At 41.6% G+C, this 18,104-nt stretch overlaps 1 protein-coding gene across 2 annotated transcripts in view; it reads right to left on the bottom strand.

Annotated features, from left to right (window-relative positions):
- Nucleotides 1-16,807, bottom strand: part of WIF1 (WNT inhibitory factor 1) — an 87,795-nt gene extending 70,988 nt beyond the window's left edge. The window contains exons 1-2 of one of the 2 annotated variants that reach the window (XM_069584722.1): nt 14,549-16,807; nt 13,859-13,998 (exon numbers count right to left, since the gene is read on the bottom strand). In XM_069584722.1, coding sequence (XP_069440823.1) covers nt 13,859-13,998; nt 14,549-14,696 — 288 coding nt within the window. In that variant the 5' untranslated portion in view covers nt 14,697-16,807. The remainder of the gene's footprint in view (nt 1-13,858; nt 13,999-14,548) is intronic. The other variant, XM_069584721.1, reaches the window with a different exon arrangement.
- Nucleotides 16,808-18,104: the final 1,297 nt, after the last annotated feature.

Here is an 18,104-nt window from a genome sequence, read left to right as displayed (position 1 = left end):
AGTAGTAATAGCACTTTCCTTAGGGCATTTAATGGGGGCAACAGCTAGCCCATAGGAAGGCTCTGTGCAAATTAGGTAGAAGTGTCCCCTCTCAGCAGAGGCAGCTCTGTGTCAGGCTGTAAGACTTGACAAGTGAAATATGGGCTAGATTTCAGCTTAGTCAGGTTGAACTGCTGCTTTGGTCAGATTCCCTCAAGCAGTGAAAAACCTCATCCAACTAAATGTGGTAGCCCAAGAACTTACCACAATGATTATGATTGCCTTTTTGATTTTGGGGTTTTTTAAAAAATATTTATTTATTTGGCTGCACCAGGTCTTAGCTACAGCACGTGGGATCTTTTAGTCGTGGGATGAAAACTGTTAGTTGTGGCACATAGGGATCTAGTTCCCTGACCAGGACTCAAGCCCAAGCCCCCTGCCTTGGGAGTGTGGAGTCTTGGCCACTGGACCCCCAGGGCAGTCCCAGAATCCTGCCCCCAGGCAACAGGTGAGAGGTCTTGTACCAATGCCACAGAAGTGGAGCCCAGAACCAAAGACATTTCTGAAGCTAATTGAGCCCCTTTGTAACCGTGCCCAAAAGCCCATGGTCATCACTAATAAGCTTCCTGACTCCAAATTAGGCAAAGATGCCCACTCCAGTAAACACCTTATAACACTCTAACCAATCACCTAACACGAATCTTCCGGCAGGAATTTTGTCTTGAGGCTATAAAAACTGGTTATTAACCCACGAAAACTGTTGACTCTCCCTAGATACCCCTTTATCTCTGCTCTTTGTCTTTAATAAACTCATTTTCTTCTAAAACGCTCTATGTGTGGAAACTCTTTAGCACCCAGCACTTGGATTGCCCCAAGACATAATGGCCTTTCTGATGCCAGTCTTTACCACCAGCTGATGAATTCCTAGAACGCAGGTAGATCAATCAAAAATTTGTGTTCTCAGAACCTAGGCCATGTAAACATTGATAAGTATTGTTTGAATTGCTATTTTTTGGCATGAGGAGATATTCCAAAAATTAACAAAGATCTCTTAAGTATATAAATGTATACATAAGTGTTCTTAGTTGTGTAGTCTTGGGCAAGGAATTTGACTTTCTTATCCCCTGGTTTCCTCATCTGCGTAGTGGAGATAAAAATAGTACCTACCCTAGGATTGTTGTGAGGATCTGATGAGATAGTATCTGTAAAGTGCTCAGAAAAGCAGCCAGTCCAGAGTATGATTTATTAAGTATTGACTGTTACTATTAACATAGAATAAAAAAGAAAAGATTCTGAGATGAATCTTTTTAACATTGACAATGAGACAATTCTGGAGGAAGAATTTTTCTGCTTTGATTTAAAAAATATAGAGACATTGCAGTTTATATAAAGATATTACCATTAATATTAAATGAGTAAAGATATTTTAATATTAAGGTATAGAATACTAATAGTTCAGAATTTGGAAGGAGTTTAGAGGTAACCCAACAGCTTTTTGTATAGATATAAGAACTGGTCAAGTGACCTTTCTGTGGGTTCTAGTGTTTCTCCATTGGACCCTTACCAAGTATCCAGCATCATTTCTTCATCTCCCCTCTTCCAGAACCCCCAGTATTTCCCTTCCACTCACCTAGCCTCAGTCTCAGGTACCATTAGCCTTGCCCAGAATGCATTTTCACAACTTTTTTTGCCTCTGCCTGTGATACCTTCCTTCCTGTGCCTTGCTCCCATCTCAGAGGATTTAACCCCTCATGCACATTCTTCAAGTCCCACTTTGAATATTGGATCTTCTCTAGTGAAGCCTTCCCCTGCTTCCCCAGCCAAAGCTAGCTGCTTCCCCCTCTGTGTTCCCAGAGCTCGCTCTGTGTTCATACACCTGTTTAGCACGGATCAGAGTAAGGACAGGACTTCCCAGGCAGCTCAGGGGTAAAGAACTCATCTGCCAATGCAGTAGACGGGAGAGACATGGGTTTGGTCCCTGGGTTGGGAAGACCCCCTAGAGAAGGAAGTGGCAACCCACTCCAGTATTCTTGCCCAGAGAATTCCACGGACAGAGAGGAGCCTGGTGGGCAACAGTCCCTGGGGTTGGAGAGAGTCAGGCGTGACTGAGCAATTACGCACTGGAGCAAGGACTCTAGGTTTAAAGACCAGCCCCGTCACCCTTCACTTGCTCTTCCTTTGCTCTTCTCAGTTGTTTTCTCTCTCAGATGGGAACAATAATGTATTCATTCATTCAACAGTTCATTATTGATTGCCTATTGTGTGTCCAGAGAAGGCAATGGCACCCCACTCCAGTACTCTTGCCTGGGAAATCCCATGGACGGAGGAGCCTGGTAGGCTGCAGTCCATGGGGTCTCGAAGAGTCGGACAGGACTGAGCGACTTCACTTTCACTTTTCACTTTCATTCACTGGAGAAGGAAATGGCAACCCACTCCAGTATTGTTGCCTGAAGAATCCCAAGGACAGGAGCGTGGTAGGCTGCCGTCTATGGGGTCGCACAGAGTTGGACACGACTGACTTGACTTAGCAGCAGCAGCACTGTGTGTTAGGAGCTGTTCCAGGACCTAGAATTGTATGGCAAATAGGTCAAAGTCCTTCCTGTCACGAACATTTATGGGGAGAGTAAAATAATTAAAAATGAACAGTGGTTTGGCCAAAAAGTTTGTTTGGGTTTTCCATAACACTATATGGAAACACCCAGCTCAGAGGCATCCCCCATTCTGCTGACAGGGTGATCTAAATTCTAACTCTGCCTCTCTCGTACTCTGGTGGGTTAGTCACTAAGTCGTGGGTGACTCTTTCAACCCCATGGACTGTAGCCTGCCAGGCTCCTCTATACACGAGATTCTCCAGGCAAGAATACAGGAGTGGGTTGCCATTTCCTTCTCCAGGGGATCTTCCCAATCCAAGGGATCAACCCCGGGTCTCCTGCATTACAGGCAGATTCTATTGTACTCTGTTTCATACTTTCTCACGGATTGACTCAACATTACCTATAGAGTAAGTTTTAGGTGCCTTGACATGAAGGATGAAGTTGTGGAGACCTAGCCCCTGCCTTCCTCTCCACTGCCTACCTTGCACATACACTCCAGCCACACCAAAGTACTAGTTCCCCAGATAATGTATGCCTGGTCTCTATGCCTCGCTCTACATTGTCTCCTTTCCCTGAAAATCATCCCTTCTTCCACGTTTGTGCTTGTCCAACTCAGACTCAGTGTCAGAGTCCATTCTAACCTGGGAATGCTTCAATACTTCTACAACACTCCTGCTGCTGCTGCAAAGTCGCTTCAATCGTATCTGACTCTGTGCGACCCCATAGACAGCCTCCTACCAGGCTCCTCTGTCCCTGGGATTCTCCAGGTAAGAACACTGGAGTGGGTTGCCATTTCCTTCTCCAATGCATGCAAGTGAAAAGTGAAAGTGAAGTTGCTTGGTCATGTCTGACCCTTAGCGACCCCATGGACTGCAGCCTACCAGGCTCCTCTGTTCATGGGAGTTTCCAGGCAAGAGTACTGGAGTGGGTTGCCATTTCCTTCTCTGGCTTCTGCAACACTGCTACTACTGCTACTGCTAAGTCGCTTCAGTCGTGTCCGACTCTGTGCAACCCCATAGACGGCGGCCCACCAGGCTCCCCTGTCCCTGGGATTCTCCAGGCAAGAACACTGGAGTGGGTTGCCATTTCCTTCTCCAATGCATGAAAGTGAAGAGTGAAAGTGAAGTCGCTCAGTCATGTCCGACTAGTAGCGACCCCATGGACTGCAGCTACCAGGCTCCTCTGTCCATGGGATTTTCCAGGCAAGAGTACTGGAGTGGGGTGCCATTGCTTACCAGGAATTCTTAAAATGATCTGTTTCCATATAGCTGCCTCTCCAGTTGGTTTCTAATTTTCTCAAGGGCAGGGACTGGGTTCTTTTGGTTTTTTGTCTATGTTGTTTTATTCTGGTTGTTTTTTTAGTTTGTTTTCTTTTTTTTAGAAACATTTATTTTTAATTGAAGGATAACTGCTTTACAATATTGTGTTGGTTTCTGCCATACCTCAACATGAACCGCCCATATGGGACTGGGTTCTTAATTATGTTTTGTACCCAAGGCATGATCTGAGTTTTGGCCAAGAGCAGCTAAGCAGGGACTGGGTTCATGTCCTTTATCTCACTGTCAGCTAAGAATTCACTCCCCAAATATGTCCCTTTGTCCCAGGCCCACAACACACTGCTGCCTGGGAGGTTTGTTCAGGTGAATAGGTTTCAAAAATGCCTGATATTTTCCAAATGTCTTTCATCAGATTCATCCATAAAATCTAAAAAGAAGATAAAATGTATCTCTCAGAGGCAGAGACATTTGTTCCTTGATCCTAGAGTTTTAACTCATAGGTTTTGAAAGAAAATCGAATACTTGAAGAAGCAGGCATAGTTTGAATTCATCCACTTACACTGTTCAACTTCTCATTATTTCAACTGCAAGATCACCTGCCAAGTACAATTCCTATTATCTTTATCATACTTTTTCTTGATACTTGGAAAGTTTTTCTTGATAATTAGAAATGTAATATGAGAGTTGAGAATGCTAAGTCAATTCCTCTTTGAACATTATTTTTTTTACTCAAGCATCCTTCTACAGTAAGTTCAAAGTTCTATATTCCATTAGCAAATTTTTTTCCTATGCACTCACAGAAAGTGATTTTTTTTTAATATAAAGTGATTTTCTTTAATAGTTCTATGCTCTAATTACCTAAAAAAATTTAACCTGGAGCTGAGACTAATCATCACAAACTTTCAAAAGTTTAGTAAGAAAAACAAGAGCTAAATTATAGTTGTAGAAAAGCCATTGTCACGTAATCTAAAATACGACACAAATGAATTTATCTATGAAACATGCAGACACAGAGGTTGCAAACATGCAACCACAGGCTTGTGGTAGCCAAGCGGGGAGAGGGTTTGGGGAAGGGATGTTTTAGGAGTTTGGGATTAGCAAATGCAAACTATTAGCAAATCTAAACTATCGTATAGAATTGATAAACAACGAGGCCCTACTATATAGCACAGGGAACTGTATTTCATATCCTGTGATAAACCATAATGGAAAAGAAAATGAAAAAGAATGTGTGTATATCTATGTATATGTATATCTGAGTCACTTTGCTGTACAGCAGAAATTAATACAACACTGTAAATCAACTATACTCAAATAAATTTTAAAACAGAAAAGCCACTGTCTACTTAACAGAGAAACCAGATTTACTTAATACGTCCCTAGGACAAAGCTGCAAAGTGTTTGAGTCCATTCTCTTCATGGTAGAAAAGAGAGAAACCTCCTTGAATTGTTTCTACCTTCTTCTCCCCCAAAACCCTTGTCCATTGTTTGACCTTGACATCCCCTTTACTGAATTTCCATAACCTCTCAGGTAAGATACAAGGTCCAGATAAGATACAAGGTCCACTGTGATCACCTAAAAGATGCCTTCCCCTTTAAGACCTCCATGCCCTTGAACAGCCTGAGCTCTTCACTTGAAAAGCACTTTCTTCTTTTGCTGGTCTGATGAAAGGTTACTTATCCTGCAGGAGTTTAGCTCCTGGCGTCCTTCCTCCTCCCGACTGGGAAAGGGGTGGCCTTTTTTGTGCTCTCAGCCAGTCCTAGACTTGCTAATCTCATTTGCCTGGGAGTGATGGATATTTGTTTCCTAGACTATGAGCTCCCTGAGGGCAGGGACCATGTTTACTCCTCTTTGTGTGCTCCAGTGACTAACTGAGTGTCTGTATCTGTTGACTGACTGAGTGCCAGAGGCAGAGAGAAACACTGCGTGGGAGAACAACTCCTCATCCAGAAGTGTTCAGGGGAATGTAACTAAGGTCATCCCAGGCTGGCAAATGGAGAAAGCTGGCTAAAACCTGCAGCCAAAGAAGCCCTGATCTGACAATACCTCTTCCAGAGACCTGGCTGAAAGATGAAGAGCATTTTCACTATATTCTTGTTAGGGGAAACACTGACTGAAACTGTTATCTACCCTGGTTAGGCACCGTAGTAACTATCTACATGAGTCATCTTACAACAGGAGGTCTGGTAAGGAACAGGGAACTAACAAGTCACCACCAACCGGAAGAATTTGGGAAAGGTCAAATGGAGACGCCACATGTCCTACCAATTTCCCAGAACCCTCCTCGCTGGAACCCCTCTTGGCTGAGCAATGCATGGGCCGTGAGAAAGAACCCTCAGTCAGAATGAGACAACCCAGAAACCAATCCCATCACCATAAAACCCAAGACAGCAAGCCACATGGCAGAGCAGTCCTCCTGGGTTCCCTTACCCTACTGCTCTCCACCCGAGCACGCCTTCCCAGTAGTCTCCTTGGAGACAATTCATTTCAGAGTGTTAGACGAAAGTCTACTCTCGGGCTATGGAAGGTGTCCCCCCTTCCTGTAACACTCTTTAATCCTCAAATTCTTTCCTTACAACACTCATCCTACTCATCAGGGACATTTAAGTTAAATGAGCTTAATCCAAAACAAAATGCTTTATCGAACATCATTTCTTTCCACCTCACCACAAAAATTTAAAAGATTTCTATTGGTGCAAACATTTAAAAGTCAGGAATAAACATAGAGGATAACAGCAAAGGGTTTGTTTATGTATGTTGACACCACCGTGTGAGGAAGACATAGCAGGGTTTACATTTATGCCATTTAAATCGCTCTAGAACCAGATGAGGCTTACAAGGTACCTTGCAACTCATCTCCTTTAAGCTATAAAGTCTCTTTTTTTTTCCCCTGGAAAAAGTTTGAGAAACTTACTGCTGTTTTCTATCAGCGGATACAACAGATGGCTGGCACATGCCTGCTTGCTAAACGAAATGGGCCCTCTGCAGAATTACTCTTTGATCCCTGGTGGCATGTCCACAATGCCACAATGCAAAATACCACAGTGTAGCAGAATCTAAACACTAAAGGTTTAAAGTTGTGCTTTTGATATGAGTACCTTCTTTTTTAAAAAAGAAATCATGCCCACAGTATGTAAACGTTTCCACATTTTCACTTGGAAACCATGAAACAGGGGTAAAAAATCAAGGCATTTCCTTCATTTGGTGACATAAAACTGCTGCAAACTCCAAGAGTGCAAAGGGATGCAACTACTTGGGTTGTAACTACCAACACAATCATAACTCCATCAGGAAAAAGATGTGGACAGTACACATTAAAGGATTTAACTAATAACAATAAGTACTACCATAACTTCAGAGTTGGGAGGAGGTGTTTAAGGGCATTTGGCACTCGCTTTGAAGAGAGAGAGGAAGTAGTTGAATGAAAATTCACTCTCTATTGTTTTTCTTTGATTTTTGTCAAGGGGAGAAAGGAAGGAAAATACCATTTTAATACAGGTCTTCTTAACTCAACCAGTCCAAGGGGAAATTTGAGACTTGGAATTGCAACCAATTTAAGGGGCCCAGTGTTACATCATATCAACCACCATATTGCAAAACAAGCTCTCTAGGGGATGATCCAGTTGATCTCATACCTGTCAGTAGAGTGATCCTATTTAAAAACAAACAAACAAACAAATAAAACTTGGAAAAATGTGAGTCAGTTGTCAGGAAAATGGTCTGTTTCTGACATTTTTTCCCTCTCAATGGTACTTTCTTCATTTTAAAGCTGAATTTGGATACAAATACACATATACAGGCTTTCCAGGTGGCACAGTGGCAAAGAATCTGCTTGCCAATAAAGGAGACACAGGTTTGATCTCTATGTCAGGAAAATCCCCTGGAGAAGGAAATGACAACCCACTCCAGTATTCTTGCCTGGAAAATCCCGTGGACAGAGGAGCCTGGCGGGCTAGAGTCCATGCGATCGCAAAGACACACATTATACCTGCACGCACATTATGTTACACACTGCTACTACTACTAAGTCGCTTCAGTTGTGTCCAACTCTGTGTGACCCCGACACTATTATATATAAAATAAAAAACAAGGACCTACTGTATAGCACAGGGAACTATATTTAATAGTCTGTAATCTATAATAGAAAAGAATCTGCAAAATATATATATACATGTATAACTGAACCATCTGAAAAATAATATATATATGTATAACTGAACCACCTTGCTGTACATATAAAATAACACAACATTCTATAATAAAACAACAATGCTTCACTCAAGAACAACCAAAAAAGGCTAAATTTGGGTGCTAACTGGAATCATTTACAAAGACACAACAATCTAGGCAAAAGTCTCAGGCTTTCCTTATATTTGGCCTTGTATTATTGTTATTACTTCTGGCAGTTTTCAGTAATTCAAGAAGTGTTTTTAATTGTAGAGAACTAGTAAAAGTTATGAACACATTTATATTTAACCTTACATTTTGGAAGATATTTCACTTTATACATTGTATCTTCAGCATATCTAATATTTTCTATTTTCAATGATCACACATTGAACAAAGAAGCATGTTCCTGCAGTTTAATCCAATAAAGTTAATTTTCCACACCATACACATGTCCACCCATTTCCCCAGGGCAGCAGGTAAAATGTTCTTCCTTTCCTGTATCCATAGCAATATTCTAAACTTTTGTTTTTAAGCATCCTAAAACTGAGAAAAATGAATATATATATATATGTATGTATATATTAGTGACTTCTAGAGGCTGCAAGAATTATGACCACTATACATGACTACTATACCGGGCTTCCCTGGTGACTCAGTGGTAAAGAGCCCGCTTGCAATGTAGGAGATGTGGCAGGAACCTCAGGTTCAATTCCTGGGTGGGGAAGATCCCCTGGAGAAGGAAATGGCAACCAACTCCTGTGTCCTTGCCTGGGAAATCCCATGGATAGCCCATAGGGTTTTAAGAGTCAGACACGACTCAGCAACTAAACAACAACAATACATGACAAAAAGCTTACTCTAAGATCTGGACCTGTTGGTACAGATCATCAGAGCTTAATAATCCAGGTGGTGGATTTAAAGTTAATATTGGCCCATCATCTTCATCCGGAAGATTTCTCTTCCACAGACACCAATTTCATTCCAACCCTTGCCAAACAACACGAAGTACAGGCATTTGGTCGTAAGAAGATAGGAAAACTAGCATAGATGGCTCAGCAGAAATTCATCATCACTGCTAAAAGAAGCCAACAGAAAAAGGGATGCCCTATTAACTAGGGACCAGGAGTTATAGTACCTTAGCATCTTTATGCAGGTGATAGAATATAGTAAAGTGATTAAGGTCAAGGCTATATAATCTTTATAAACAAAGATCTATTTACATGATTTCTAGAAATAAAATATTTGGCCTAACACCAAATTTCTTCTTATGGAAATCAACAGTGGTGTCTCAGTATTAGCATTCAGATTTGTCTAACAAAACTTCTCATTAAAGTTTTATTGGAAAGCCTTTAGGTTTAGAAAGGGTTATTTTCCAAATAAAATATTTAATTAGTGCGTAGTGTAGAAAACCAAAGTAGTTGCTCTTGGCCTCTACTTGCCTCAAATTTAGGGAAAAATTAGAATAAAGAATGCCTCATTGAAAAATATCAACTATTAAAAGTTATATACAGTAATAAAGACTATTCTCTCTTTAATTACCCAAAATCTTTTAAGTTTAAGCCTCTTTGGTAGAAATTCTCTAATCTAAAAGCCTTGAGAAGGTGCATGTCAGAAAATGAATGAATATTTTCAATGGGCAAGCAAGTAGAGACAGGATTTTTAAGAGAGAGGAAGAGGTCAAGGAAGCTGATTTCAGGCAGGAAAATTTAGCAAAGCAGACATTTGAAGATTTCACAAAAAAAAATAGTCAGTGAGGATCAGATATACATAAGCAAATTCTTTGGGATCCATAGGTTAAGAGCAGCCATGGAAACAAACTCTTTTACCATTTTACCATTTTGTTGAGTGCTCTGCTGTGCAAAAATGAAACTGGATTAAAATATAAGTAAACTATTTATAATATAGAACATCACCCAGTTTTAGGTTCTGAAGTATAACTTTTTACACACATTTAATGTAAAATTATTTTTAAATTACAAATCAAAACACATTCACTGTGGAAAAACAAAAACATAGTAAAGGTAGATATAACTAATGTTAACACCTTATGGCAGAAAGTGAAGAGGAGCTGAAAAGCCTCCTGAGGAAAGTGAAAGAGGAGAGCGAAAAGTTGGCTTAGAGCTCAACATTCAGAAAACGAAGATCATGGCATCCGGTCCCATCACTTCATAGCAAATAGATGGGGAAACAGTGGAAACAGTGTCAGACTTTATTTTTGGGGGCTCCAAAATCACTGCAGATGGTGACTACAGCCATGAAATTAAAAGACGCTTACTCCTTGGAAGAAAAGTTACGACCAACCTAGATAGTATATTCAAAAGCAGAGACATTACTTTGCTAACTAAGGTCCGCCTAGTCAAGGCTATGGTTTTTCCTGTGGTCATGTATGGATGTGAGAGTTGGACTGTGAAGAAGGCTGAGCACCGAAGAATTGATGCATTGGAACTGTGGTGTTGGAGAAGACTCTTGAGGGTCCCTTGGACTGCAAGGAGATCAACCCTGGGATTTCTTTGGAAGGAATGATGCTAAAGCTGAAGCTCCAGTACTTTGGCCACCTCATGAGAAGAGTTGACTCATTGGAAAAGACTCTGATGCTGGGAGAGATTGGGGGCAGGAGGAGAAGGGGACGACCCAGGATGAGATGGCCGGATGGCATCATGGACTCGATGGACATGAGTCTGAGTGAACTCCGGGAGATGGTGATGGACAGGGAGGACTGGCGTGCTGTGATTCATGGTGTCGCAAAGAGTCAGACACAACTGAGCGACTGAACTGAACTGAGCTGAACACCTTGGAGGATTAGACATTTATCAGACATGTTTTCCTATAACTGTCCATATATTTTGTAATGAAACTAAACAGAATATACTATTATAGGCTATTGCATAATTTGTCATGAACATCTTTCCATTGCATTGAGTAGATGTCTAGATATTCTTATTAATGCTTCCTACCATTATCAGAGACTTATAGGTTCTGCCCATTTTTTTTTCTTTTATTAATAGCATGACCACAAACAGGCTGGCACCAAAAACTTTATTCATATCCATGATTATTTTCTCAGGATGAATCTCCAGGAGTAAAATATCCTACCTAGTCAAATGATCTATGTCAATTCTTCTGCCATCAGAGTCAAATCGCCCTACAGAAAGGCTAACATGCATCAGAAACAAATCACTAAGGATAATCCTCCACAAACTAAAACACTTTAAAAAACTTGACCAACGTAGTGTGAAGAAATGAATCTCACTGGAATTTTTATTTGCATTTGTTTGGAGTTGAACTTGAAAGTCATTTTAAATGGCCCCAAGAATAGCTTGGGTTAGTGAACAAATACTTTATTGGAAGTAGATAACATCTACTGGATCTTCAGTCCTAAAATTTTTAATTTTCCATGGGTTACCGAAACATTTAATATTTAAGTTTAAATTTTCATTAATAAGCTATGTGTCTTGCTTGTGCTGAAATCCCTAAATGTTTGATATTTTGAATGAAATAACTAGATAAAGGAAGGAACTCTTCATTTTTCCATGTAGAAGTTTTGATGTGGTTTGGATTTAGCCAAAGTTGCCTTTCTAAAATCTTAAAGTATTTTTTGGTATTGAAGTCATATTTTTTCCATATTCAAAATTTCCATGCATTTCAAAAATTATGGTGCTGGAATCACAGAGCTTTACTGGCATTAATCACATCTAAATAATATTTTAAAACATCTTGCTGTCTGGCATCATGTAGATCCTTTCCCCTTTCTCAGTATCCCCCACTTCTCCAAAACAGAAACATAACAGATTTCACACAGTTACCTGTGGTGACCTATCTGGAGTAAACTGAACTGAGGTGCTAATATTGGCCAGCATAATCCACAAGAGGAAGCAACACCTAAACCAGAGAGAAAAAGACTCTCGAAGCTTCATCTGCATACCAGTTCCACCACCCTCTCTAATCCTCTACAAGAAATATTCCTCAGATTGTTGGATATGCAATCCATTCTGTACTCAACAATATGCCAATGTTTGCAAAGGGGAGAGAGCATGGAATTTAAGCCTTTGCTTCAAGTTCCATTCTTCAGAAGACAAACTCATAGGAAAAATAAATAGATTGATAAACCAATCAAATCAACTAACCAGAGCTACTAATATTTTCTACTTTGCCTGAAGTTACTGATCACTTTCAGCTAGGGAAGGCTGCAAGTCAAACTAACTAATGGTTCTTTGTTGTTGTTTGGTCACTAAGTTGTGTCCGACTCTTTTTTTTGACCCCCATAGACTGTAGCCAGGTTCCTCTGTTCATGGGATTTCCTAGGCAAGAATACTTAAATGGGCTACCATTTTCTTCTCCAGGGGGTCTTTCCAGCCCAGGGATCAAACCCTTGTATCCCACGTTGACAGGTAGGTTTCTTACCACTGAGACACCAGGGAAGTCCCTAATGGTTCTTACAAATCTATAGAAGTATAAATAAAGAAAATGTTCCTTTTTAAAATCACAGAATCAATATTGATCCCAGCTGACAAGTGGTCAAACACAATAGATTCAGGTGAAAAATAAAAGGTGACAATAAAAGGCCATTCATTGATTTATCACTGGGTTTCACAATAATTCAAGATTAGCTGTCCATAAAGTATCTATGAAGAGGAAACTGTAGCGGGGAGAAGAAAGGAATACCCTCCCCAGAGAGCAGTAGGAGCCTCAGTGAGCTTATCTGCAAAATGGGGGTATTAGAATAGATGACCCTCCTATTAGGAACTCTGGTGGACCCAAAACATCTATTCCTTTCTGACAATGGAAGTTGAAGGATCTAGAGTTGAAAGGAAAAATGAGAGAACAGCTGTGGAAAAGACAGCTTAAATAATCATGCCTATATTACAGCAGGTAATTAGAGAGAACCAAAGTGCTGTCTCAATTCAAAGTAACTAATTTTTATAAAGTGTTTTCTGGATCACATTCTTTATGAAAATAGCCCTTTAAGCAGCTTTAGAATAAAAGACCTAAAATGTGATTTTAATTACAATGATTTTCATAAGTAGACACATTTTACTCCCTAATGAGTGGAAGAATTTATTAACTTACCATTTGTCCTCTAGAGTAAATTCTCCAATTGAACAAAAGGAACTAAGCTTACATTTTATCCTCCCTTTCTTTTCCAAATTACAGGTCATTTACGTAATACTGAAGCATAAAAAAAGATGCTAATATGCTAAGAAATAAAAGAAGTACTTCTTCATAAAAATACAGGGTAGTTTTCTTTTTCATGTGAAGGTATTAAAAAACCAATAGCTTCCAATATTTTGCAAACATTCTCTTATGACACTTTGAGTCTATGAACTTGTACCAGAAATATGTAGTGTTATCATTAGTGAAAAACACTCAATATGCCATTTTTTCAAAGTACAATGTCAAAAGTACTTACAGACTTTAAAAATTGTTTTAAAGTGTAAACAATGTCACAGGTGGTTGGTATATATCGATACTATGGAGAAAAGAGCCTTTTAAGTATTATGTTTAATTTTAATGTCAATGAGCATGGAAAAAAGTAATGCTGCTATTTGAGGTCATTATATTTCCAGCAGTCTGAAGACACTGAGACTTATCAAAATAGTGATCTTAGGCACTTTGCCTAGCTCTTTCTTTTGGGAATCTTCAATTTATGTGACATATTTAAATAAATGGGAGTTAACTCTTTATTTGCTTTGGAGATCAGATGAGAAATCACTCTTGAAAATTGTAAAAAAGAAAAATGTAGTCAACTATATGCTATATCGTCTTATTTCTATCTGCCATCAGGTGCTGGAAATATTAAAGGGTGATTTTCTCCAGCCTTCCTGGTTAACAGGACTCACCTGCCCTGCAGCTTGCCAGGTGAAATTCATAGAATGGATATTGACAGGAATAGCTGGCATTCTCTGCTGTGCTCTTCTGAAATCATGTGTAAAGGGGGCCATTTTCCCCTCTGAAACAATCAAGATATCTTCTTCAAGTCCTGGTTTAAAAAACACACACAAAGAAATAAAGCTATCAAACTAGCTGAACTTAGAAGAATCCAAATCAGAACTTGCGTGCCAAAAGAACACCGAAGAATTAGTAATGGGTCATTTCTTTTCACAAAGCACCTGCCTTCAAGTACCAGTTAATCTTCCTGTGTATGATAAGAATGATGGCAAAGACGTATGCTTTCAGTGAAACGGAGTGAACTGTGGAAAAAACCGGTGCCAACAAATGCTCGGTCCACGGAAAAACGCTGGATTGCAGAAACCAACAACAGCATGATCAGAACATTAGAACAGCTTAGATTTATGGAGAAAAAAGCTTAAACACTTTAGATGGAAAAGCGGTAGTCCATAGGATCGCAAAGAGTCCGACACGACTGAAGGGATTTAGCAAGCACGCAGCTAACTAAAAAGGGGACAATCTGCCTTGAAAATAAAGTTTTAAAACATTCTAAATGCATGTCTCTCTCCTTTAACAGAAGAGCTGGAGAGAGTGAAGACCCAGGCATTTGGGAAGAAGCAGAAGCTCCCGCGAAACCTTACCTATAAGCACTCTCGCCTGGTGAGCGTCGATCCACAGGTACAGGCTTTCCTCCGGCTGCTGCCCGACCTCCGCTCGCAACACCAGCAGGCACGGGAGGATGCTCCAGAGCCAGAGCGCGCCGGCAGAGAAGGCGCTTTTCCGGGCCATGCTACTCCAGACCTCCTGGACCGTGGTTCTCGCAGCTGAAACTCCTCCCGCACCTACCCGACCCTTGTCTCCCAGCCGGAGCAGTTCCCCGCGTAGACGGCTGGGCGTGTAGCCTCTTGGCTCTGGTACGAGTGAGCCTGGGTGTGCCGGAGAAGGAGTAGGAGGAGGGAGAAGAACTGGCGAGAGCGGGACAAGGGAAGGGGGAGCAGGTGGGAGAGGAGGGAGCAGAGGCGCAAGACTGGCAAAGCAGGAGATGCCAGCCCGCCGAAAGAGACACAACGGTCAGAGGGTTAAATATAGCGGGAGAGTTAGAGCCGGAAGGGCAGGCGCAAGTGCGGTGCGAGCAATGAGTGACGGTGCCCAGTCGGTCGCCACTGGGGGGCGCTGGAGGGACGCGCGGGGGTGGGGCGGCGCGGAACCTCGGAGGCAAAGTCCAGCCGCCGTGCGCCGCTGGGGAGCAGACGCGGAAAAGGGCGCTCCAAGGGACCCCTGAGACGTCACTTGCGCTGCCTCTGGCCAGACGAGGCATGAACGGGGGGAAATGCGGTGAACTGACTTATTACGGCTTGACTGAACCCAGATGATAATAATGATGATGATAAGTTTCATTGGTACCCCGGTGTTAAATGAAGGCTCACATTCCTCCACTTTCCCCACTGTCCCACTTCTCCCATATTCCGCCACTGTCATTCTTCACTCTGCAAACACTACCCTCTCCCATCCGCCACTGTCATTCTTCACATATGCAAACACTTGGCGCATTCCCATCCATTTAAAACCCGAGAGTCCACTGTCCAGAGGTGTCCTGGTTGCTGGAGCTGGGGCTGACCAGGGCGTGCGGCTTTCACTTCTCACTTGTCTCACACTGCGGAGAATGCTTTTTACAGCTGTGGAGGCTCTTCTCCCTGCTCACCGGCAGCACCCTGAGCTCTGGATGACAGGCTTACCTAACGTGCTGGGGTCGGGCTCCCAAAAGCCATGACTATCTTCGTAGTTGCGGGTATATGGAGAAATTTGGAGGCGCGCCGCGCTGGTGCTAAAATCGCAGGTCCTTTAGAGCAAGCCAAGGCTCTGGCCTTGCGTACGGGAAGAGTAGTTGGCCGGCAATGGGCTCTGGCCAGCCACACCCATTAAACCCCAGTAGGGATTTAATTTGCCCCCTGCCAAATCCCTTGGATGTGTGATGAAAACGGAAGCAAAAGGGGGTTTCTTGTTTTTGTTTAGATTTCAGACTCAGAATAAAGTTGTTTACTTCTGTTTTTTGGCATCCAAAATGTCCCAAGGATTGAGCCTGTGGGGATGGGCGCGTTGTTTGACTCAATCCCTTGTGGGGAGGGGCTTCCCTCGTGGCTTAATGGTAAAGAATCCACCTGTCAGTGTAGGAGAGGCATGGGTTCCATTCCTGGGTCAGGAAGATCCTCTGGAGAAGGAAATAGCGACCTACTCTAGTATTCTTGCCTGGGAAATCCCATGGACAGAGGAGCCTGGTGGTTGGGGGTCACAAAGAGTCGGACGTTACTGAGCACACAGGCACAAAGGTGGGAGAGCAAACCTGAAGTGGAACAGGTGCATGCATTTAAGTATTGGGTCATGAGTTACTAAAGAATATGCATTTCTAATTATGAAATATTTTCAGTTGTACCACTGTTGATCTTCGAAAAGAACAAGTGTTTTGCTGAAAGTTTTACTTTCATTTTAGGTTTGAAGGATTTGTTAACAAAAGAAACCACTGGTCACACACAATAAACAATTTCAATATTTAATCAAGGACTAATTGACTTCATTTCAATTATACAGTCATTAAAAGAAAACACAAAGGTCCTTCTAGTCAAAGCTATGGTTTTTCCAGCAGTCATGTATGGATGTGAGAGTTGGACCATAAAGAAAGCTGAGCACAGAAGAATTGATGCTTTTGAACTGTGGTGTTGGAGAAGACTCTTGAGAGTCCCCTTGGACTGCAAGGAGATGAAACTAGTCAACCCTAGAGGAAATCAGTCCTGAATATTCACTAAAAGGACTGAAGCTGAAGTTGAAACTCCAGTACTTTGGCCACCTGATGCAAAGAACTGACTCATTCGAAAAGACCCTGATGCTGGGAAAAATTGAAGGCTGGAGAAGGGGAATACAGAGGATAAGATGGTTGGATGGTATCACTGACTCAATGGACATGAGTTTGAGCAAGCTCTAGGAGTTGGTGCTGGACAGGGAAGCCTGGTGTGCTGCAGTCCATGGGGTAGCAAAGATTTGGACACAGCTGAACAACTGAACTGAAAAGAAAAGAAACAATGAAGAAAAGTAAAAGCACATACATCACCAAATTGTGCCAACCAACATCCAGGCTTGAACAGCCCTAGGAAGTCCCTCATCAATAGCAATCTAGAGTCCCATTTGGGACAAGGTCCTGGGCAGTGCGTCCATCCCATGGGTGAGACTTCAAATTATAGTTTCCAGGGCTCCCACTTACAATCCTGGGCTACAAACATATCATCAATTTGCACACAAAAGTGCAGCCCTGGTTCTTTTTTAAACTTTTACAATGCTGTTTATCTTGTGAGTCATAAGATTTTGTTAGATCTGGGGTTGGGGTGTGGGGATGCTGGCCAGACCCTCAGGGGCTCAAGAATTCCAGACCCACTTGCTTTTTTTTTAATCTACAGTGCCACCTGACTTGTGTTTGCAGGCAGGCACAGAATCCAGGCAGTGTCCAGGCCAGTCAGAAGCAGGTCAGAACCTGCTCTCCTGCTTCTGAAGCCAGAACAAGACTTCCTCTATTTTAATTTCCCTAACAACAAGAAATCTCCAATGGATTTGAACTTCTTAATTGTAAAAGTAAGAGCTTACTTAATTCTCACAACACTTTAAAATAGGTAGGTGCTATTTTTATTCCCACGTTACTGATGGAGAAACAAGGCTCAACAAGGTCCAGTAAGTTAGCTGACTGTGGTTACCCAGTGGTAACTATGGTTACTTACCTGGTCAGTGGTAGAGTCAAGGTTCAAATCCCAGTCACTTTGATTTCAAAGCCTATTCTCTTAACCAGTATACCTCACACTGACAAGTAAATCATGATTAAGTCTGTTGGCAACCAAAGCTTCACAGCCATTCTAACTTTACAATAAAATTCACATCTATTCAAAGATTTCACTATTTTTTATTTCAGTGAATATTCATTTATGTAATGCATTCATATACATTCAGCAATACTTACAGCACTTTAGCATTGTAATGCCAATTGTTCCCCAAAGATAATAATTTCACAACACAGTAGACATTTTCTTTACTCCAGAAAGGTGCAGTTTTAGTTGAAAATATTTTTTTCCCTCAATAGTGCTCTAACCCCTCCAGCTCTTGATGTAAGGACGCCCTCTACAGGCTGTTCTAATCAAATAGTAATTGAGAAATATCCTT

The sequence above is a fragment of the Ovis canadensis genome, chromosome 3 (assembly GCF_042477335.2).
Source record: "Ovis canadensis isolate MfBH-ARS-UI-01 breed Bighorn chromosome 3, ARS-UI_OviCan_v2, whole genome shotgun sequence".
Taxonomy (NCBI): Eukaryota; Metazoa; Chordata; class Mammalia; order Artiodactyla; family Bovidae; genus Ovis; species Ovis canadensis.
The sequence above is the reverse complement of the archived record's forward strand: the minus strand, read 5'-3'. Positions and strand labels throughout refer to the sequence as shown.